The following is a 24,126-nucleotide window of genomic DNA, read 5'->3' as shown; positions in this document are numbered from 1 at the left end:
CCAGATGTTGTCATGGTATCGTCTGGCACTAGGAAACCTCTCTGGGGGAGGGGGACTCCTGTTATTAAGAGACAGGTAATAGTAGTGTGGGACTTGATTATTAGAAATACAGATATTTGAAAAAAGAAAAGGAGTACTAGCGGCACCTTAGAGACTAACCAATTTATTTGACCATAAGCTTTCGTGAGCTACAGCTCACTTCATTGGATGCATTCAGTGGAGTTTGTGATGACTGTGAGAACCACATTGTGATTTACCTGCTGGATGCATAGGTTGTGGCTACCTCAAGATATCTAGACAGACTTATGGGCAGTGATGGGAAAGAGCTGGAGGTCATGGGTACATGTAGGTATCAATAACATAGGGAAAGGCAGGAGGGAGGTCCTGAAGGTCAAATTCAGGCTGCTAGGTAAGAGATTAAAGTCCAGGACCTCTATAGAAGCATCCTCTGAATGGATGCTAGGGCCAGTGTAGACAGGCAGAACTGCAGGGTTTCCATGCGTGGATGAGACTATGGTGTTTGGAGGAGGGATTTAGACTTATTAGGAACTGGGGAATCTTTTGGGAAAGGAGGAGCACACAAAAGAAGGATAGGCTCTACCTAAACCAAAATGGAACCAGATTGCTGGCATGTACAATTAAAAAGGTAGAGGAGTTTTGAAACTAAGCACTGGGGGAAAGATAATAAGTGCAGAGAAGCACACATGGGCAATGGGTATAATAGGCTGGAGGCTGAGCCTCCCTTGGCACTGCTGCCAGAGCCCCGGTTGCTGTGTTTGGGGTGAAGTTTTTGATTTATTATGCCCCATGCAGGTTCCGGAGCAGTTGAGGAGGCAGTATGTGCTATTCAGCTTCCTGAGTTCATCAGTAATCACCCTGGACTCCAGGGAGATTACTGATGAACCCGGAAAGAAGGTGAGTAGCACATACAGCCTCCTCAGCCACCCGGGAACCTGCTGGGGCATAGCAAAGCTTCTTCCAGAGGAGCTTTGAGGGATGCACACTTTTCTCCAGGTGGCTTGAGGTCTGGGGAAGGGAGGGGAAGCGCGGCAGCAATTGGCCCAGGACTCTGGGCAGGGGGGCTCGGGGCTTTGACCAGTTGGGGGCTCCTCCAGGCAGGTGGGGGGGCCCTCCAGCTGAGGGGGGGTCTTGAGGTTCTGGCCATGGGGGGGAGAAGGCTTCGGCTGGCTCGGGGCTCCTCCAGCCACTGGGGGGCAGGGTGAGGCTCTGACTGTAGGGACGAAAGGGGGTCTCGGGGCTCCAACCGGCTCAGGGCTCCTACGGACAAGGGGGGGGCAGAGCCAAGGCTAGCCTCCCTGAGGGGGGGCTCCACCTGCTGCCCATGAGCACACGATTCAGACAGAGACATCCCTTAGAGGAGGATTTATTAACAGGAATTTTCTATATCCTAGTAAAGCGGTGAGGACAAGTTAAAGTACAGGTAAGAGCTGAAGAGAAACAGTCAAATGAAAAAGAGTCCCATTCAATTACGTCACATAAAGGCAGATAGCTAAAAAGTGACAAATTTTATAACTGCTTGCATACAAATGCTAGACGTCTAAATACTGAGATGGATGAACTTGAGTGCCTGACATTAAATGAGGATATTGATATAATAAGCATCACAGAAATTTGGTGGAGCAATGATAATCAATGGGACATGGTAATAGCAGGGTACAAAATACATAGGAATGACAGACTCGGTCACGCTGGTGGGGGGAATGGCACCATGTGTGAAAGAAAGCAATGTCAAATATAGTAAAAATCTTAAATTAATCGAACTATACCATACAATCTCTATGGACAGAAATTGAATGCTTGAATTTGAAGAGTGTAGCAGTAGGGATATACTACCGACCATCTGAACAAGATGATGATTATGAAAATAGAAAACTAAGTAACAATGAGGGATTTCAGCTATTCCCATATTGACTGGGTACATGTCACCTCAAGACAGGATGCAGAGATAAAGTTTAAATACACCATTAATGACTGCTTTTTGGAGCAGCTAATCTCCCACAAGGGGAGAAGCAATTCTTGATTTAGTCCTCAGGTGTCGCACAGGATCTGGTCCAAGAGGTGAATATAGCTGAACCACTCAGTGATAACAACTGTAATGTATATAATTTAACATCCTTGTGCGGATGAGGGGGAAATACCAAATAAACCCACCACAGTAGCATTTAACTTCAAAAAGGAGAACTATACAAAAATGAGGAAACTAATTAAACAGAAATTAAATGGAACAGTCACAACAGTGAAATGCCTGCAAGCTGCATGGAAACTTTTTAAAAACACTATAATAGAGGCTCAAATATATACCCCAAATAAAAAAAAGCAAGAGGACTAAAAAGTATGCCACCATGGCTAAACAACAGAGTACATGAGATGGTTAAAAGCAAAAAGGAATCCTTTTAAAACTGGAAGTCAAATCCTACTGAGGAAAATAGAAAGGAGCATAAACTCTGGCAAGTCAAGTGTAAACGTACAATTAGGCAGGTCAAAGAAGAATGTGAAGAACAACTAGCAAAAGACACAAAAATAAAAGCACATTTTTTTAAGTAGATCAGAAGCAGGAAGCCTGCCAAACAAAGTGCTGAAGGAACATTCAAGGAAGACAAGGCCATTGTGGAGAAGCTGAATGAATTTTTTACTCTTCACTGCATACCATGGAAGGGAGATTCCCACATCTGAGTCATTTCTTAGGTGACCAATCTGAGGCATTGTCCTAGACCAAGGTGTCAATAAAGGAGGTTTTAGAACAAATTGATAAATTAAAGAGTCACCAGGACAAGGTGGTTTTCACCCAAGAGTTCTGAAGGAACTGAAATATATGTCCTCTGGAATGGTGGCTGAAGCGTGAAGGGACATAAGATTGTTTAGCATATCTGGCACGTAAATACCTTGGAGTGCTGGCTACAAAAGTGCCATGCAATGCCTGTTCTCACTTTCTGAGAAGAGGACAGCATTACCTCCTGTAAATGTAAACAAACTTGTTTGAGCAATTGGCTGAACAAGAAGTAGGACTGAGTGGACTTGTAGGCTCTGAAGTTTTACATTATTTTGTTTTTGAGTGCAGTTATGTAACAAAAAAAATCTACTTTTGTAAGTTGCACTTTCAGGAAAAAAAGATTGCACTACAGTACTTGTATGAGGTAAATTGAAAAATACTATTTCTTCTCTTTATCATTTTTACAGTGCAAATATTTGTAATCAAAATATATACTTTGATTTCAGTTACAACACAGACTACAAGATATATATGAAAATGTAGAAAAACCTCCAATATATTTCATAAATTTCAATTGGTATTCTCTTGTTTAACAGTGCAGTTAAAACTGCGATTAATTGCGATAATTTTTTTTGAGTTAATAGCATGAATTAACTGTGATTAATTGACAGCCCTACAAAAAATATATATTAGAATTTGAAAAGGTACAGAGAATGGTGACAGAAATGATTAGGTGTATGGAACAGCTTCCATATGAGGAGAGATTAAAAAGACTGGGACTGTTCAGTTTGGAAAAGAGACGAGGGGGGATATGATAGAGGTCTATAAAATCATGAATGTTGTAGAGAAAGTGAATAAGGAAATGTTTTTAGCCCCTTCACGTAACAGAGGAAGCAGAGGTCGCTTGTGAAATTAATAGGCATCAGGTTTAAAACAAACATAAGGAAGTACTTCTTCACACAATGCACAGTCAGCCTGTGGAACTCATTACAAGAGGATGTTCTGAGCACCAGAAGTATAACTAGCTTCAAAAAAGAATTAGGTAAATTAATGGAGAATAGGTCTATCAATGGCTGTTAACCAAGATGGCTAAGCCTCTGACTGCCAGATGCTGGGACTGGACTACAGAAAATGGATGAATCACTCAATTTTCCTGTTTTGTTCATTCCCTCTGAAGCCTATGGTATTGGCTACTGTCAAAAGTCAGGAAACTGGGGCAGACTGATCTGACCCAGTATTGCTGTTTTTAATCATGAGGTGAGAATGACTATGTTGCCCAGTGGTTAGGGCACTATCTTGCGAGATGGGAAACTGCTGTTTAAAACTTTTCTCCACCTTCAGGCAGAGAGCACAGAATTGGATCAGGTTTTCCACATCTGGGATGAGCCTTCTAACCAGTGGGCTAAAAGTATTAAGAGAGGGAGACACCAGCATCATCTCCTCATCCAGCATTTCTTGCAAGAAATAACTTGGACACCTAAGCCTCCTGACTCCAGGAGAGGGGCTTCTGGCTGTGGATCACAAGCAGAGATATGTGCCTCCCTCTACAGCCCAGATTTATGTTCCTAACTCTTGAGGGGCAGGATTTAAGATACATCCCTGTGGTCTGCATCTCCCACTGGCGAGCTTAGGTGGCTTCCTGCCCAGCATGCCAGCTTTTGTTGGTCCCATTCTTAGGTGTCTCTTTCCCCATGCATTGTATAGGGAGCCTAGATGTGTCTAACACTGGGTTTGCAGATCCCATTGTTGTTTCAATTATTTTCTAGGCACCAAAAAGTCAGGCATTGCAATGCCTATGTCCCTTTGTGGATGTCTATACTACAAGTGCTGCAGTAGCACAGCTGTGTAGGCAATTGCTACAGTGATGAAAGGGGGTTATCCATCACTCAAGGAAATCCACCCTCTCTAGAGGCTTTAGCTAGGTTGAATTCTTCCATCCACCTAGCTTTGTTTTAATGGAGCCTAGGTCAGCCTACTCACATCTCTCTTGGGTTTGAATTTTTCACACCACTGAGCAAGGTAGTTAGGTCAACCTATGGTTAAGGTGTAGACTGGGCCTAAGAGCCCTTGAAGTCAGTGAAAAGGCCCCCATTGACTTCAGAAGGCTTTGGATCAGGCTACCAAGGAAGGAGACCTTGAAGCCTAGCGCCTTATTAGTACAATGAGAATCAAACTTGAGGACATGGCTCCTCAGACAAGCCATTCTCTGTCCATGCCCTATCCCCTTTTGATACCTGAGCACCTGAAAATAAGGGAGCAAATATGCAGAGAGCTTGAGACTTAGCCCATTGGAACTGCTGTCTGTAAATTTCCAACTTTATCTCTTGGTATCTCAGGTTACATATTTTTAAAATGGGTATAATAATACCTAAGTGATTAGAGATACTTGTATGAAAGGCACTAGCTGCCTACAGCCATTAAATTTGGATATTTTTCGCTTCCTGTCCCAAACTGTTGGGTAATATTGTTGTGTAACAACTGCAATTTGAAAAAAAACATGGCTGCATTTCAGTGCTGATTAAAATGTTCTGCAGATCTCTTTAAAAAACCTCTGTGTGTGTATATGGGGAAGGAAGATTTAATTAATGAATAACTGTAAAGACCTTTCAGATCCTTGGATGAACGTTGCCCAAAAAGGACAAATAAGTATCTGCTATGGCTAATTACGAAAAATTTGGAAGTGAGTTTTCTCATAAATGGCCTTTCATGGTAGTCGCATCTCCTCAGTGTGCCCAGCACACATGTCTGTGTGGGAAGGCAGCTGGGTCTCCCGTAGGGATTTGATTGACCGTCTGGAACCACTTTATGAAACGTACTCTTGTTTGAGGGGGCAGCAGTTAGAGTTGCCAGGTGTCCGACCAGTTGGAGCTGCAGAGGCACCACCTGCGGGCGCAAGGACAGTGCGCGGACCCTCCCTGGCCACGCATGCGTCTAGGGGCTGCAGGGACCTGGTGTCCATGGAAACCACCACCGGGATCCCACACCTGAACCCCCTGTCCTGACCTGGAGTCTCCTCCTGCACCCAAACTCCCTCCCGGAGCCTACACACCCCCAACACCCCTGCCTCAGCCACCACCTGCACCCCAAAGCCCTCATCCCGGCCCTACCCCACAGCCCACACTCCCTCCCACACTCCCCACCCTCTGCCCAGCCTGGAGCCCCTTCATAGAATATCAGGGTTGGAAGGGACCTCAGGAGGTCACCTAGTCCAACCCCCTGCTCAAAGCAGGACTAATCCCCAACTAAATCATCCCAGCCAGGGCTTTGTCAAGCCTGACCTTAAAAACCTCTAAGGAAGGAGATTCCACCATCTCCCTAGGTAACACATTCCAGTGCTTCACCACCCTCCTAGTGAAAAAGTTTTTCCTAATATCCAACCTAAACCTCCCCCACTGCAACTTGAGACCATTAGTCCTTGTTCTGTCATTTGGTACCACTGAGAATTGTCTAGATCCATCCTCTTTGGAACCCCCTTTCAGGTAGTTGAAAGCAGCTATCAAATCCCCCCTCATTCTTCTGCAGACTAAACAATCCCAATTCCCTCAGCCTCTCCTCATAAATCAAGTGTTCCAGTCCCCTAATCATTTTTGTTGCCCTCTTCTGGACTCTTTCCAATTTTTCTACATCCTTCTTGTAGTGTGGGGCCCAATACTGGACACAGTACTCCAGATAAGGCCTCACCAATGTCTAATAGAGGGGATTGATCATGTCCCTCGATCTGCTGGCAATGCCCCTACTTATACAGCCCAAAATGCCGTTAGCCTTCTTGGCAACAAGGGCACACTGTGGACTCATATCCTTCCTTCACCCCAAACCTCTCATCCTCAGCCCCACCCCAGAGTCCACACCCCCAGCCAGAGACCACACCCCCTCCCACACTCCAAACCCCTAAACCCCAGCCCAGAGCCTCCTCCTGCACCCCAAACCCCTCATCCCTGGTCCCATCCCAGAGCCTGCATCCCCAGACAAAGTCCTCACCCTCGCCACACAGCCCTGCCCTAACCTGGAGTCCCTTTCTTCACCCCAAACCCCTCATCCCTGGCTCCACCCCAGAGTCCACACCCCAACCCCTCCCACACACTCAGCCCCACCCCAGAGCCTGCACCCCCAGCTGGAGTCCTCACCCCCCCACACACACACACCCAACCCTCTGTCCCAGCCCGGAGCCCTCTCCCTCACCCGAAGGGGCAGGAGGGGTGTTTGGTTTTATGCAATTAGAAAGTTGGCAACCCTAGCACAGACGCCAGACCCGCCACAGAAGTCACAGCACAGCGATGCAGGTCTCTGCCCGAACCACAGGCTGCAATGCTGCCAGGGGCGCCGGAGTGCTGATTTGATGGATGCCTTCTCAGCAGTATTGTTGCCTGCTTCTTACCCTTGAATAAAACGTGGTTAAAGGGATCGGGAGGTGCTGAGAGAGTGAATGAGGGGGGCCTGGTCTGGGCTCACTGCCTTGAATTTGCTGCTAGGATCCCTCTGATCCTGAAAAGGGAGTTAGTGGGAAACCCGCTTCCTAACGTGGGCAGGCAGGACGCGCTGCTGCTTCTGCACAGAACAAGTTCCAGCAAGGCCCGATGAGAGCTCCCTTCCCACACCCAGCCGCAGCTCCCCACCCATTCGCCTCCCTTCCGCTCCCAGCCCCACACGCATATCTCTCTGGGGCACCCGTCTGCTGCACATGATCGGCTTTCCTTGTACTCACCTCACCTGCTGGCTCTTCATCATCTCCTTCCTCTCCCCTAGGAGCCTGGCTACCCATCCCCCGCCCCCACAATCCACCTTCCCTTCTCTGACCCATCTAGCTCCCCAGTTCCAACTTTGAACTTGAAAGCTTCGGCAGAGCCGGTTTCCCTGTCGCGTGGATTTGCCGCGCGCTGGAGTTTCTTCTCCCTCCAGTGGGGTGGGCGGGCGAGCGTGATGTCCCCTGACCCACCCCCTGCAGGACAAATCAGGACACCCTCCCTTCTCCTCTCGCAGAGCCCCAGGGGAGAGCGGCATTGGGACTCTTGTGATCACCAAGCGGCGTCATCGCTGTTCACCCTTCTTTGGTTTTACACATCACCCGCAGGGAGGGAAAGGGCCGTTGCAATGACCCTGCAGGGCGAGCGAGGGGCTGGAGGCAGCCAGGTCTCAGCTGAGCTCCCTCCTTTGGGCAGGTTTCAGAGTAACAGCCGTGTTAGTCTGTATCCGCAAAAAGAAAAGGAGTACTTGTGGCACCTTAGAGACTAACCAATTGATTTGAGCATGAGCTTTCGTGAGCTACAGCTCACTTCATCGGATGCTGTAGCTCACGAAAGCTCATGCTCAAATCAATTGGTTAGTCTCTAAGGTGCCACAAGTCCTCCTTTTCTCCTTTGGGCACTAGGAGACGCACGTGTTGATCTCATAGAGGCAACTGTGTCATTCGCTAGGAAGTGCCTTTCCCTCCTGCCCCATAACCTTCGGGCTGCGGCTGCCTCTTCTCCGAGCTATGGGCTCCCCTGTCCCCTACTGCCTCTCACCCTCGTATCCCCCAGTTTTTGCTACTCCTTCCATCGCCTCCTCCTTCTCCTGGGCCCCCTCTGCTTTTCATCCTTCCTGCCGCTGCCCCCTCAACCCCGGTTTGGTATTCCCGCCTCTTTATCCCCCCCCCCTTCCTGCTCCTGCCGTTTCACCCTTTTGCTGTTGCTTCCTCCCACTCTGCTAATTGCTACCCCTGCCATCACCTCCCGCTGCTGCGGCTACTACCTGCCCCTGGCCGTTGTCTCCTCCCCTCCTGCTGCCACGTCCTTGTTTGAAGGAGCCAATGGGCGGGTTCAGTCAGGTGTCTCTTACCTGCACCACGTGGGGAGGGAGGGTGAGCAGGTAAGAGACATCCCAAAATAGAGACGCTCGCAGCCATTGCGTGCCTCCTAGGGGCGCAGCCCTCGTTTGTCTTTGAATAGGTTCCCAAGCAGTCAGCTACAAAAGGGGGACGCTGCACGCGCCTCCCCTCCTGAGCAGGTCTCCGGGTCGTGGTGGTGGGTGGGGGAGAGCTAAGTGGCTGCAGGTGTGTGCTGGGGGGGGCGGGTTTCTTCCTTTACACTCCAGGGGTGGTGTGTGTGCGGGGCAGGGTCTTCTCGGTAAAATTGGGGCAGGAATCTAGTTTCTTGCCCTCCCCCGGCGCTCATCATGACTGCGTCTCTTGACTACCTGGTGATCTTGTTCGGGACGACTGCAGGTGCGCAGGGGGCTAAGCTGGGATCCGATGAGAAAGAGCTGGTCCAGCTGCTGTGGAAAGTGGTGGATCTGGCCCGCAAGAAGGTATTTCTCGGAGCGGGCCCCCAAAGAGGGGAGGGGAGGCTTCTGGCAGGGATTGCCCCTGCGCGGGGATTTAACCAGCTGCCAAGTTGGGGCTGGTGTTTGCCAGCGATGAGAAGGCGCCGAGCGGGCTAGGAGAGCAGACGGAGTTAGGCAACAGCCCAGGCCACCCCCCTGTGACAGGGGTTGTGTTCAATCAAACAGCGTCCACCAAGCCCTATGGCGCGCCGGCCCACACAGGCTTTTCCCCCGGGCCTCCAGCTCGCGGGGCAGCCGCCCTACACGCCAAGGGGCGCTGGGCGGGGTAGGTGGGATGCAAAGCCCGGCTTTCCACGAGTCCTGCAGGGGGTTTCTCCCTGGGCGCCGGCTGGGCTTCCTGGGCGCCAAGGCGGGAGCAGAGAGCGCTGACTACTTTCTCCCTCCGGAGGCGGGGAGCCTGCATGAAGTGCTGGTCAGACCGGAGCACTTGGACCTGACGGAGGAATGCAAAGAAACAACGAAGCTGGAGGTGGAGAGCCTGGCGCGAGCCCCGCAGCTGGAACAAGCCCTGCAACAGGTGAACTCCACCTCTGCTTTCCATGGGGCTTTTCACTCCCCTCTCCAGGGGGTCGAGCCTCCCAGAGAGACACTTCCGACTGCCGGGGGTGTGCGAATAGCCCGCCGGATCCCCGCTCCCCCGGGACAGACAAACTCCTTGGGGGGAGCGGGTGGGATCGGTTGACCAGATTGCAAGAGTAAAATATCAGGACACATGGGGGGCGGGGGCAGGCCCACAGCCTCCACCAGAGCCATGGGAGGGGGGGCACAGCGCCCAGCTCTAGCCCCTGTCCCAAGCTGTGGGGCAGGAGTGCACTGCCCTGGCTCCAGCCCCTGCCCCCCATGGGGTCCACCCCTGCTTCATGGGCTCCAGTTCCCCCCACCTCCATGGGCTCTGTCCCTCCTGTGCAGTGCTCCCTATGGGCCCCCTGTTTTCACAGTCTCCAGACCTCTTCATTTATGGACTCCAGTGGCCTCACCACAGGGCTCCCCCCTTCCTGGGCTCCATTTCCCCCTTGCTGGGCCCCTGGGCATCCCTGCCCTGGTTCAGGGGCTCTCTGCTTTTCACAGGGTCCCCTCTTGGAGCTCTCTTCCCACCCGACCCCCTTTATTCCTCTTCAATCTATTTCTTCCTTTGGACATAGGCTGGTGTCGTTGTGAGGCCAGTGGAGTGGGCTGGGGCTCCCTCCAGGAGCTGTCTATCCTTCCCAGCATGTCAGGGAGAGTGTGTGTGTGTGAGGCAATCAGGTGTGGTGGTCGCTGTGTATACCTCCAGAGAGGTGGTGAATCCGGACCCATACAGAGCAGCCTGCCTCCTGCATGGCATGCAGTGAGTGGTGGTTTTGTTTGGTTCCTCTCTGCCCCCTGCCATGGCCACCCTCCAGTGTAGCTCCAGCTCCGGAAGGTCTCCGATGCCCACCACCTGCGGGGCCCAACCTGCCTCCCCAGAGCCAAACTGCAAGGGACCTGTGCAGAAGTGGGGCCAGTCTCCACCAGTGTGGGGGGCTTGGTTGGGCCCTTCCAGGCAACTGGGTCCTGAGGGAGCCTGTCCGGGGCGGAGACAGACTCTGGCCTAGCTGATCGCGCTGCTCCCAAGGGTAGGGTTGCCATTTTTCTAATCCCACAAAACTGAACATTCTAGCCCTGCCTCTTCCCTGAGGCCCCACCCCCCACTTACTATATTCCCCCTCCCTCAGTGGCTCACTCTTCCCCCCCACACACACACACACACAAACTCACTTTCACTGGGCTGGGGCAAGGGGTTGTGGTGTGGGAGGAGGTGAGGGCTCTAACTGGGGTGTGGGCTCCGGGATGGGGCCATGAATAAGGGGTTCAAGGTGCAGGAGGGGGTTCTGGGCTAGGGCAGGGAGTTGGGGTGTGGGAGGGGGTGCAGGCTTTGGAGTGGGGCTGGGGATGAACGGTTCAGGGTGCAGGAGGGGGCCCCGGGCTGGGATTGAGGGGTTCGGCAGGCGGGAGGGGGATCAGGGCTGGAGCAGGGGTTGGGGAGGGGGTGAGGGCTCTGGCTGGGGGTGCAGGCTCTGGGATGGTGCCATGGATGAGAGGTTCAGGGTGTGGGAGGGGGCTGCCCTGAGGCAGGTGGTATGGGCTCTGGGCGGAGGGGTGCAGGCTCTAGGGTTAGGCTGGGGATGAGGGGTTTGGGGTGCAGGAGGCTTCTCTGGGTTTGGGGGGGCTCAGGGATGGGGCAGGGAGTTAGGACTCGGGGTTGGAGTGTGGGCTTGCCTTGGGCGGCTCCCGGTCAGCGGCGCAGTGGGGCTAAGGCAGGGTCCCTGCCTGTTCTCGCTCCACACTGTGCCCCGGAATCGGCCAGCAGGTCCAGCTACTAGGCAAGGGGACCAAGAGGCTCTGCACCCTGCTCTCACCCACAGGCACAGCCCCCATTGGCTATGGTTCCTGGCCAATGGGAGTGCGGCACCAGTGCTCAGGATGGGGACAGTGTGGAGCCCTGTGGGGGACCCCCACACCTAGGAGCCAGATCTGCTGGTCACTGGGGCACAGCACAGTACCAGGACAGATAGGGACTAGTCTGCCTTAGCCCTGCAGCACCAGACTGGACTTTTAACGGCCCGGTCAGCAGTACTGACCGGAGCCGCTAGGGTCACTTTTCAACCAGACCTTCTGGTCGAAAACAAGACACCTGGCAACCTTACCCAAGGGACTGGAGTGATTCCCTGCCCTAGGACCGGCCCTGGCCATGCTGCTGGCTCAGCCCAGCAAACAGACACCTCACCTCCGAGCAGGGCTGGTGAGTGGTGTGGCATGGACTCTTCCCCATCGGGAAGGGTCATGTTGGCAGTACAGAGTCAGGTGGACCAATATGCGTCTGGCCATGCAATGTATGCCACATTACCTCTGGCCAACCCCCAGCCGCTCGCCTCCTCACCTGAGGGCTGGGTCAGGGGGAAGGGGTCCGGGCAGCGTTTACCTCAGGTGACTCCCGGAAAGCAGCCTACAAGTCCCTCTGGCTCCTAGGGTCAGGGGCGGCCAGTCTGCTCTGCCCCCCCTCCCCCAGACTCCATCCCTGCAGCTCCCCTTGGCCACAGTTCCTGGCCAATGGGAGTTGCGGAGCTGGTGCTTATGGTGGGCGCAGCATGCAGAGAGATACCCCACCCCGGCCACCCCTCCACCTAGGGGCCTACGGGTCCCGCCGGTCGCTTCCCGGAGCCAGGTAGGGAGCCTGCCAGCTAGGTTGATCAGTCCAGCCCTACGCCAAATATCAGGACAAGTGGCGTCCTGATTTTATTGGGACGTCTAGTCACCCTAGGGTGGGGATACTTGAACCTCTCTTTCTGGGGGGATAGGGAGGGCTTCTCTCTCTATGGGTCTATTGCAGATGGTCTAGATGGGAAGACAAACATGCAAAGAGGAGATGGGCTGGGGCGCAGGGTGGCCCTAGCAAGGCCAGCGGCGGCTGAGCACATTGGGAGAGACCAGCACCTCTAGGGGCCTCCTGGGATTCCCTGAACCTGCTGTATTCTCCTCCCCTTTCAGATTATGGTAGCAGAAGATTAAGTTCAGAATGACCCAGCCATTGCTCTCTCAGGGCCTTTTCATTGAAGGTGTTTGGGTTTTAGTTCTCTCCTTGAATTTCTTTATTAAACTAAACTTACTGAAACTTTATTTCTTCTCTGCATGTGAGCCAGGGTAGAGACGGGCTCCAGCACGACAAAGCACAGGGTTGCTCTCTCCTCTTTCCTAATAACCAGGAGGTCCCATAACTCATTGCTGCAATGTTGCTCACCGTACAGTGAAGAGCTGCAGCTCATTAACTTCCCCCAACTCTCGGCAGCTGCCAGGAGCTTCAGTCTAAAGAGTTTAGTGGAAATTTTCAAACTAGGATGCTTAAAGCTAGGCTTGTGATGCCCTGTTGAGGCACCTAAATGCTCTGGGATGACTCTCAAGAGTGTTGGGCATGTGTAAACCCCGTTAACTCTAATAGGATTTATGATGGCTCAGCAGCTTTGACTATTAGCCCAAAGTATTTAGGCACCTAAATAAAGCATGGGAATGTGCCCTGGGTCTTAAGAGCCTTATATAGAACTGAATATTTCCCTTTTCATGTTCAACAAGTTGTAATGATCTGAAAATTACACTGAACCTTTCATAACAAAGTGTAGCAGTTCATAAATGTGTACTATGTCTATTTTTTTTCAACTTTCAGTTTAACCAGTCTGTGAGCAATGAACTGAATATTGGTGTAGGTACTTCCTTCTGTCTCTGCACTGATGGACAGCTGCACGTCAGACAGCTTCTGCATCCTGAAGCTTCCAAAAAGGTAAGGTGGCTGCACGCATCAGACATTCCTTAAGACTGATCTACTATGGTGGTGGTTGGGTTTTAATGTAGAATTGATCAGCTTCTTTTTGCTTTATGATGCCCGATAAGAGTCTATTTCAGCATATTCATAACAGAAAAATCTCTCATCCATCAATAAGCTTTTTAGACTCTTGGGGCTTGTCTACACAGGAGAACTTTCCAGTTAAAATGATATAGTTAAACTGCTGTGGTTATACCAGTACAACTCTTCATTATTATGTCAGTTTAATAAGACCTTTTTCTGGTTTAGTTTATGCAGCTTTGGAAGTGGCTTAAGCTAAAACAGAAAAAGGACCCTTGTACTGGAATAAGTATGTCCACATCGGTAGTTATATCGGTTTAATTACAGCAGTTTAAATTCACACTCTACCCTATAGTGGTATTTTTCATGTACACAAACCCGTAGGTTGCTATAATGGGTTAATACAGGAATTGATTTGTAGGACTTGTGAAAAATTTACAATTTTAACATTGTTGTACATGCTGTTTTGAAACTTTGAAAGTTGACAGATCTAAATATGAGCGTTCAGTCTTTACCGAATATTCAGCTTGTACTTGGATAGTAGTACTTGCCTGTATTTGTAAAGAACCAAACACTGGTCTGATAACATGTCTTTATAGAAAATTTGAGGCAGATGATGAATAATTTGATGTATTTCCAAAATTACCAATCACTAATAGACTTGCAAGTCCCTATCTGACTTCTCTATTGCCAGTAGAACTGCAGTGGTGTAGATGGACCTCAGTTATAACATGGTTGTCCTTGCACAGTTCTGTGTTTCAGTACCATTAGGAGCGAACAATGTTTTAAGAATCATGCTACAGATTTATTCCAGTCTTTTGTTTTCACTGATGGTTTTAGAACCATGCATTTCATTCTTTTCTGTATCTTGTTTCTTTAAATGGTTGAAAGCATGATGCTAGTAAAACAGTAAATCTTACTGCTAATATCAGACTGTGATATCAGATTATTTGTTAATGTAATACTTACTGCTACTATTTCGATTTATCACTCCAAAAAAGTCAGTTTAACAAACAGAGAAAGCTCCAGATAGTATGAAGTGATTCATAATACAGATGTGTTCTAAACATGAAAAAAATAAACCATATTTTAATAACTCTACTTTTCTCTCCATATGACAGTTATTTCTCTAACTGCTGTACAATTTACCTATTTTATGCGGTTCATCCTCCATGCAATCAGATTAAGTACACAGTAAAAAAAAAAAAAGGAAAAAAAACAAACCCAGAATCTTTGAAAGTTGATTTTCTGTCATCTTAGTTTGTAAGATTTGGGGGGGCGGCACAAGGGATTGCCTCTTTTCTATGTATTTGTGCAGTGTCTAGAACAATAGACATTCAGTGTTGGCTAGGGTCTTCAGTTGCTATTTCAATACAAATAGCTGGTAATTTGAAATCTGCTCTGCACTGATTATAGATTAAACCAAACAGACAAGCCTGTGACATTCTGTAGTTTTCTTGTGGATAACAAAATGTTGAGATTAAACCCTAAATGTAAACTAAAACCAAGACTTGAAAAATCATTAGCTGTTTTTGAGGGCCTCAGTTTTGGGTGTCCAATATGAGCTACTTCCAGGCCCTGACTTTGAGTGGTTGTTATGACATAGGCAGGTAAGGTTTACACTAAATGATTAAGAACAGAGGTTGAGGGGACGGGGGACTGAAGTGTCATGAAACCACAACTGGGAAATACCAAAGTTGGACTATCTGCGTAAGAATTTGTGGGGGTGGGATGACACTTATGAAATAAAAGTTCAGTTTTTACATTTTAAAATAAGAGAGCCAGAGTAGCAGAAAAGAACCTGCAGTTCGGAACTTCTGTAATAGAGAAAAATGCAGCTACTCTGGCTGTAGAGCTGGGGCTAGGTTTAAGCACACTAAGCAATTGCTTAGGGCCCCGAGCAGCTCAAGGGGGGCCCACTATTCACTTTTTATTATGCATTTTGAGGGGGGTGGAGGGACAGAATATTCCTGCTTAGGGCCCCAGTGGGCTAGTACACACTTTGTCTGGCTGTAGCAGTCAAGTACACATAGAGCAGTGGTTCCCAAACTTGTTCCGCCACACGTGCAGGGAAAGCCCCTGGCGGGCCGGACCGGTTCGTTTACCTGACGCTTCCGCAGGTTCGGCTGATCACGGCTCCCAGTGGCTGCGGTTTGCTGCTCCAGGCCAATGGGAGCCGCTGGAAGCGGCGTGGGCCGAGGGACTTACTGGCAGCCGCTTCAAGCAGCTCCATTGGCCTGGAGCAGCGAACCGCGGCCACTGGGAGCCGCGATCGGCCGAATCTGCGGACGTGGCAGGTAAACAAACTGGCTCGGCCCGCCAGGGGTTTTCACCGCACAAGCGGCGGAACAAGTTTGGGAACCACTGCCATAGATAATAAAAATCATTGATGTGTGGGGCTCTTCCTGCCCTCCCCTGCTGGTGGGGTTGGTACAAGAAAATAACATTCTAACATCTGTGCTGATCTTGCACTTAAATGCAAAATTTCTGAAAATAGATGCAATTTGCATCACTAACATAATACCTATCAATATTCCAAAGCCAAACCCCAACTTCTTAGTGTCTAAAATCCTTCCAACAGCACCTCCCCCCCTGCACACACACATACATACACCCTCTCATCCCAAAACACAATATCCCAAGACACAAATTGGCCACTAAATTGTGGATGCAAGGATCTTGTTTTGCTGACTTTTGGAAAAGAAGCATTATCTCATGAACAGCTGAACTAGACATGGAAGCTTATGGCTGTAGGAAATACTGACTTTTCAGCCGGATACAAATAAGGACTTTTACGTGTGGACACCATTCCATACTAATTAACTCAAGACATTTCCTGTTCCAAAACTTAATAGCTTTCAATGAACTTTAAAAATATATATATATATTTCTTACAAGGAAGTTCCTAAATATCCATCGTCCTCCACAACTCAGACTCTTCACTTCTGTACTTCTGCCAAACACCATATCCATGCAATCACAATCCTCTAGATACATTTGATTTCAGTTAAACTGTACCAGAGTTAATTTTGTCAGATTTGCAAACAATACCTTGGAACTTTGAATGAATCAAACATCATAGATACATCTTTAGAAAAGCTACTCCTTTATTATCAGATAGTTGTATTGTTTTTTTAAAAAAACATCACTGCCATTGCACCCCATTCTCTTATTCAATCTCTCATGTGTTATAGTTTAAATATGTAATTGGTGATGCTATCCACACAATAGTCTCTATCATGTACATGTGACAACCTACTTTTGTTCTGCCTGTTACTAATCAGTCTCCTCTAGGATGACTTCAAACTTTCCAAACCTCTAAGAAAGCTGCCTTTTTTAATCAACCCAATGTATTTTTTTTAAAAAAAAAAAAAACTTCCTCTTTCCCCTAATGTGAAATTTCTCCATACACAGAAAAAAATAAAATAAAATTTGCCTGAAGTAAAAGGAGTAGCAATAATCAGTAATGCACCAGTGACAGGCTTCAGGAATCTGACTTCCCCTTCCCAGGCCACCCCCGTTGCTAACCTTAATAGAATCACACAATTAGGAAAAAGGGTTAGAGTGGAATATACAGCATATACTTCTATTCCTGGAAGATTATGAGATGTTAAACTTTAAAACATGACACTGCTATGTATTAAAAATACGTTGTAGGTTATTTTTAGAGGTTATCCCGCATTCATTTTCTTTCCCTTTGTGCAATTGGGTGCCTGCCTTTATACCTTGTACGACAGGATGAAGAATTAAACAAAACTATTTAAGAGTTTGAGTATGTGGCATACGTAGTGTTAGGGTATAATGGCTTTTATTGGCACTTACGTGAGATTAGCTGTACACACTCTTAGCTTTGCTACTCATTAGTAATGCATCCATCACAAGCACATGCTGACAAAACCTTTACACCACATCACACTACACGTTGTCTGTATTACAAAATAGCCAAAACAACTGTTTGAAGTGTGATTATACTTTGCAAATAGAATCTGTGAATTCCCTTCATTGAATATGCTGTCTATAAAATTAAAATGTCTTCTGCAAGTTTGTTTGGACTCTGTAAATCGAGCCGTGACCCCTCTGGTTCAATAGGTATGGTGTTGTAATAGTATCCATTTGCTCTCCCACAGTTGTATTGAATCCATAGTATTAGTAGTAATAAAAAGCAGCAATAACCTTCCCTTTTGGCAGTAAAGGAAGCAAATATTCTTGACTATATCAAGGGAACAGACTTACTGAGTAAGAAAGATTCATAACAACATTTAAGTCACTGAAAGAAGAGCCTTGTAAAAATATGTGCTATGATATACTCAGGTGAGTGTGGCTATTTTTTACTTGAAAACTGTTTGGTTGCAAAGTATGAAAACTCAAGAGAACATAGCCTGGATTCACCTTAGTTTACAGTCACTACTATGTCCTCTTACAGAATATCTTATTGCCTGAATGCTTCTACTCCTTTTTTGACTTGCGGAAAGAGTTCAAGAAATGTTTCCCTGACTCCTCTGATGTTGACAAACTGGACGCTGCTGCCATGACAGAATGTATCCTTTTTTTAAAATCATAACTTGAATTATAATAGCAGCCTAGTACTTCTAGAAACACAGCCCAGGAGCATAGGAGTGTTCATAATGCTTGTTTAGAAATATTATAATTTAGTAAATATTATTGAGTCATTAACGGGTTTCCTACTAATGCTTCTGTCTCTGGTAGCTATGCAAAAATTTGTGGGACCTTGCAAAAGCTTTGAACAGTCTATAGAAGATTTTGAAACTGAAGTTTGTCCTTTCTCTCTTCTTTACCTCTGAATTTTGCCATATTAACAATCACTGCCTTAGTTTTTTATTTAATGTCAAGTTTTGGTAAACCTTGACTCCTAGTTACTAAAACACTTGAAGGGAAACACTGAGATATAAAATTTGCATGTTGATAGCGTGCATTTAAAATGCTTCCAATTTTCATAGCATTTTTTCAGCCTTGTTTGGCAGATATTAGATCATGGATGTTGTGGGAGCTCAGTTTTAATTTCTGGAACATTTATTTCTGAAGCTATTATGGTATTCAACCTTTGAATAGTACATGGGGTTGCTTTCAATACCTGAGGTATCCAAACACATGATGCTTCATGTAAACTCTGCACAGTATACCTTCTAACATGCAACTAGACTAGGAATCCTGTCTCTTCACTGTATTCTCTCCTTCTCTAGTATGGAGAGGGCATCCAATGGCTAAAAAAGCTTTCCAGAAACTGTTCTCAAGTAGTCAGTAACCCAGTTAAATATGGCTCTTAAAAAAATCTTTGCTGCGTTATTCTCAGTCTGCACTGGAGACAATCCATAGCAACTGAAACTCACCTCCAAAAATGTCTGCTGGCTAGACTCTTCCTCCCGCCTCCCTGATGGCTAGTGTCTTGCCTCTTAGGTCTGCACACATCCCTGTTTTGTAACTCAGAAGTAGAAAACCCTTGACTTCTCAAATGACACCACCAAAGGGAGCCTGCAAAGGCTGGCTGGCCAGGAGGGATATGAATTTAAAATACTCTTCTCAGTTTTCAAAGCTAAAATAAATATTGGTGAGAAACAGTTAGACTGGGTTACACTCCATATGTAAACACCTGTTGTACATGTACAGTGATTACCATTAAAGCTGGCATCTGCCACACAGTGACATCTGAGATAGTAAAGCCTAAATAAAAATAGTAAATAACTGCAGTTTTTTGCATGTGACTATGTAGCAACAGTGCATAAAATAGTTGTTGTGTCAATGTTTTAACAGTGGAATCCAAAGCTTGAAAGTAGCTTCAGATGTCGGAGCAGTGTAACTCCCTTTTCCACTCAGGGAGATGTGCCTTTTTTATCTCACTACCCTAAAATATGTGTGTGTTGATTTGTTAATATAAGGTATCTCTGCCATTTATTAGGCTCTTCTACACAGTCCAGGAAGGGGTAATGGTGTCTTTTTACTACTGTTGTCTGCAAACATGCAATGAACTTCTTAGAAAACATAAGAAAAGTCCCTGCTTCAAAGAGCTTACAGTCTAAAGTTTATCTATCGCAGAATCCCTGAACAATAAACTACTTGTGTTTTGTACAAAGAAATTGAAAGAGACTGCACTGGTGAGAATGTTTTATCCATTCAATGGGAAATGAGGTCTGATGTACCTCTTTCCTCTTATCTCTGGGTAGCAGAGATTCTGACCAACCACAGGAGGGTCAAATGTTCAGTGATTCAAATAGTATAGTACTGACCAATACACAAGGGCATTCTTGGTATTGGGAGGGCAATGATGAATCTTATATTGAGAATTTGACCAGATAATTTCCATGGCCATTGGCCTCTAAATGTCACTTAGACCCACTCTGAGCGGGGTTGGATGGCATGGTGCTTACAACTCCAGTGACTGGCTGAAGCTTAGCTTAGGACTATATGTACCCTACATGCTGTTAGGTGCAGATATGTTGCATGCCCCTTAGCATGGGTATAAATAGCAGTGTAGATGGTAAGGCACTTAAGCAAATAGAGTAAAGAAACATCAGAACCTTAGGGTATATACTCTACATGCCCAAGCAGTGCATCCCCTATCTACACTGCTATTTTTAGCACTGTTGTGTCCCACTGTTGGAGCCTTTCCCTACCACAGTGAAAGGCTCTGGCAAGGGTGAGGCAGTGGGGAAAGGTTCCAGCAATGGGAAGCTGCTGGAGCCTTTCCCTGCTGTCCCCCACCGGAGCCTTTCTCTGGTGCTGCATGTAGCTACGCCACAGTGCAGGTGCAGCCTGCTTTTCACTGCCGCATCTAGTTACACATACCCTACGTGCCACTGCCCGTGTAGACAAGGTCTATATTGTAGCTCCCATTGCTTCTACCGCCAATGGTGCTTCAACAAAATACCCTAGTGTAGACCTGAGTTCTGAACTGGATAGACTAGTTAATTGCACACCTCTCTGAAAACATATAATTTTAGTGATTGGTTTTATTTGTGGCTTTTAGTTTTCTTTCTGGTTCCAGATTATTTGACTGATTTGTAGGTCTGTTTACCTTGGTGACTTCTCATTGTAAACCTGTTTGGTTTATGTGAAATGGTTAAAATATTCACTGTCTCTTCTAAGTTTGATTGGATAATGGATTTTGTTCTCATGGTGGGTTTTGGTTTGGTTCATGTGGCTTCTTAATTACTGTTACAGCGTGGCTTGTTTCATAGACTGCCAATTTTTGTCAGACTGGGATAGTATTTCTGTACTCTTAAAGGAGTGGTAGAAACTGGTAAAAATGTCAAGCAGAAGATCATTTCCTGATGTTGGGTGAAGCACTGTGTAAGTGGCTTGCTTGCTTATGACACCAATATCATTAATTGGTGGTCTGTAACGATGTGCAAAATATTTGCAATAAACTATTAAGCTACTTCTCTGTTCGCATTACCAACTTAAACAGTCCCATTTCACTGGAAAAAAATTACTACATTAGGCACTTTCTTTCAAATATGAGTGAATTTTGTAGTGACGGCGGTAGGCAGACTCTGAATGAAAGGTAACTCAAACTTGAAATAGGCATTTAAGGGAAAAGTCAGACCTGCAGAGTCTGAAGTCACTTGAAAAGAAACTTAAAAAATATTGCATACTCTTGCAGAATTTCAACAGTCCCTCTGCTCTTAAAGCAACTAAGTATCTTCCAAGTCGAGAGGGCACAAGGTCTGAATCTAACGTGAAACTTCGTGAAAGTCAAATTCTCTGTTGCCTTGTATGCTGACTGCAGAATAGGGAGGCAATATGGCTAATGGATAAACAACTTGCTTGGACTTCAGGAGACCTGGCTTGTATTCCTGGTTCTGCCACTGGCCTGATGGGTGACACTGAGTAAGTCATTTTGCCTTTCTGCACCTCAATTTTCCCATCTGTAAAATGGGGATAATTCTTCTTTGAGAGGAGATTTGACATCTGTGGAAGAAAAAAAAAGTAAGAGTGAAGTAGTATTACTATATAAAATGCTACCAAATCAGAAAGTTAATGTTATGCATTCATTCTCACTAGTGTAAGTGACTGTACAAAGTGCAGGATCATGGACAATCTAGCCATGTGTGTGACCTGTATTGCACATCTGAGCGTGTGTGTGTATTTGTTCTCTTTTCAGCTAACCATAAGTAGCCCCCGGCACAGAATGTTAAATAACAGTATATTATGCTTGATCATGTATTTTGTGCGGGGGGGCAACCTCTTGTAAAAAAAAAAAGAGTACAGCGTTTTTAAACTGAATTAATAATTGGGTACTTTATTTTGCTTTTAGAGAGGATTTATAACCAATTTCATCAGCTAAAACTACCTCAATCTATGGTAAGAAAGGGATTCTAGTTTCAAGAATTAGTCCATCCTGTCAAAGCACTCTTTCTCCCGCCACTCCTCCAGTGGAAATCATAAATAGTGTGTTTGGTTTTGTTGTAAAGGCTGCTGGGATGCTAAAGAAGGGAAATAGTGGTCTAAAAGGTGCCACCTCTAATTTAGGGAATTGAGGAAGAACTTATGCTACCTAACTAAGAATCTTCTTTTTGATGAGAGGTCTCCTCTGCTATCTTTGTTATGGAATCAAGCAATTTTTTTTCTGTTTAAGTTTGTGGCAAACCTTGTTTTCTTGGCATGACCTAAGAGTGAAAGTAATGTGAAAGTAACAAGAAAATAATCGCCACAGAAAAGCTACTGGAGAAACAAGTACATTCCTGCTAAGAAAAGAGTTGTGGTTATTCAGGAAATTATGTTCAACTCGTGTGCAAATATACAGAAGGCCAGGGAGTGTTCATTTTGCACCTCTGTACCTCCCTAATTCACAGCACTTCTTGATTTGCAGAGCTTGCTGAGCCAGTTTTCACTGTTGTGAATGCCCTTAGAGTGGAATGAATAAAGCTTGCATGACTATTACTAGATCAGTCTCCAGAAGACTCATCCTCCTTTCCCTCAAGATCAGGCATGCAGAAGCCATTAAATGGAAAGTAAGCAGAGGATATAATTGGAGCAAGAATAGCTGTCTGTCTTCTTTCTGGGCTTAGTCGGAGGAGGACTGTCTTAATGAGGAATATATATTGAAGGGTAAACAGTCTAATACCCTGAAGAAAGTACTCCTGATCTTCTGTTGTTGCTCTGTGTTGTGTGTGTGTGTGTGTGTATACTACTCCTCCCCCCCCCCCCCCCATCATGAATTGGAACATGCTGGAAAGCAAAATGGCAAAAAATAGTGTCTATCAGGAAGGATGTAAAAAGCATTACACTGAGCACAACTATAACTCAGCACTCAAAGGTTTTCATCTTAACTTAATCCCTTCACCTATGTAAATTATCTATTATTCATATTTATTTTTGTGGTGCCTAGGGATCACCCAAGATTAGGGCCCCATAGTGCTAGTCAGTCTTTTTCATTTGGCTTAAAATGTTAATGTCCACGTCGAGATTGGTGATCCAATTAATTGTTTCAGGTGACATGGAATGGATAGCGGAGACCGTGCCAATTGAAAGAATTTTGGGGTCCTGTGCACTATGGGAATGGAGCTGGGGGCCACCTGCGTGGAGTTGTGACCTGGCATGTGGAGTCACAGTGCCACTCAAGTTTGGCCTGGCTGCCTTTCTGTCGGGGAGGGAGCAGCTGGGCCAAATTTGAGGCAATGGTAGTGTGACCTAGTGTGCAGAGTTACAGCTCCACTCATTTCTGCTATCCTCTCCTCCCCCACCACCACCCCTTATGATTGGTGGGGCCCCTGGGCTAGTGCCCAGAGAGTACATGTACCTCTGGAAGATCATTGTGTGTGTGACATTGGTAAGTCATTCCATAGTTGGATGTCTGTTTCTGCTGTCACAAATAGTGTCTCAATCACTGTTCGTGGAGAAGGTCAGTACATCTGCCATGTGATATGCGGGAGAGGTTCAAAGTGGACCATGTTTCTGTGGAAGTGAAAAGGGAGGTGTTGGGGGGTGGGGGTTGTTTGTTTTTTGAAACACGGGCATCCTTCTGCCTTGCTTGCCATTAGTTTTTGGGGAAACCCTAAATCTTCAAGCTCTTGCACTGCAAGCGAAAGAAGTTTTCTGGAAGTTAAGTTAGAATCTTGGTATGTTATTTAGGTCTTTGTGCATTGAAAGATCCTTGTTCCCTCAAATGTAATGGCTTTTTTGAAGAACTCTCATGTTGAGACAAATTTGGGGTGGGTGAATATGTGCCAGGATTGAAAGCCATGGGGGATAAGCTAAGGGAGAAGGGGAATGAGAGGAGGGAGGCCATATGCGGCGAGTGTGGAATGAGACTGGGGGATGGTAGGGAAAGAAACTATCTGTACAAATGGGCCTAAGGTAGAATGCTTGAAGTGACTCTCCCTCAAAGCTACAGAAGGAGTTGGTGTTGGAGCTGGGAAGTAAAATTCAGGAGTTCCAGGCTCCCAGTCTTGTACTTACACAATACAACATCTAAGACTATAAATGTACCTATGGGTTGTAAATAGATCCTATATCTACACAGGTATTGTTTGTAGGATTTAATTATTTTGGACTTCTTTGTGTCCACAGTGAGAAGTCTTAAAACTTTCTTTAAACTTCCTCTTCCTAATCTATTTCCATAGAAGAGAATATTTCTGTATAACATTCTGAGAGAAACTAGCCAAATTCACAACATGAAATTATACTCTTGACCTATTCATTTTTTTTTTAATTACTGTTTACAAAGTCTTCCCCTGAAAACATTAAAAACTTTTTCTAAAGTAAA

General features: G+C 46.4%; 1 protein-coding gene across 2 annotated transcripts in view; it reads left to right on the top strand.

Moving 5' to 3' along the window:
* Positions 1–8,850: 8,850 nt before the first annotated feature.
* ESRP1 (epithelial splicing regulatory protein 1) overlaps positions 8,851–24,126 on the top strand; it is a 56,361-nt gene continuing 41,085 nt past the window's right edge. For both annotated transcript variants that reach the window (XM_073329366.2, XM_073329365.2), the window contains exons 1-4: positions 8,851–9,013; positions 9,438–9,566; positions 13,227–13,340; positions 17,827–17,941. In XM_073329366.2, coding sequence (XP_073185467.1) covers positions 8,882–9,013; positions 9,438–9,566; positions 13,227–13,340; positions 17,827–17,941 — 490 coding nt within the window. In that variant the 5' untranslated portion in view covers positions 8,851–8,881. The remainder of the gene's footprint in view (positions 9,014–9,437; positions 9,567–13,226; positions 13,341–17,826; positions 17,942–24,126) is intronic.

This window comes from Lepidochelys kempii, chromosome 2 (genome assembly GCF_965140285.1).
Source record: "Lepidochelys kempii isolate rLepKem1 chromosome 2, rLepKem1.hap1, whole genome shotgun sequence".
NCBI classification, from domain to species: Eukaryota; Metazoa; Chordata; order Testudines; family Cheloniidae; genus Lepidochelys; species Lepidochelys kempii.
Note: the sequence above shows the minus strand (reverse complement) of the source record. Positions and strands in the feature narration are given on the sequence as shown.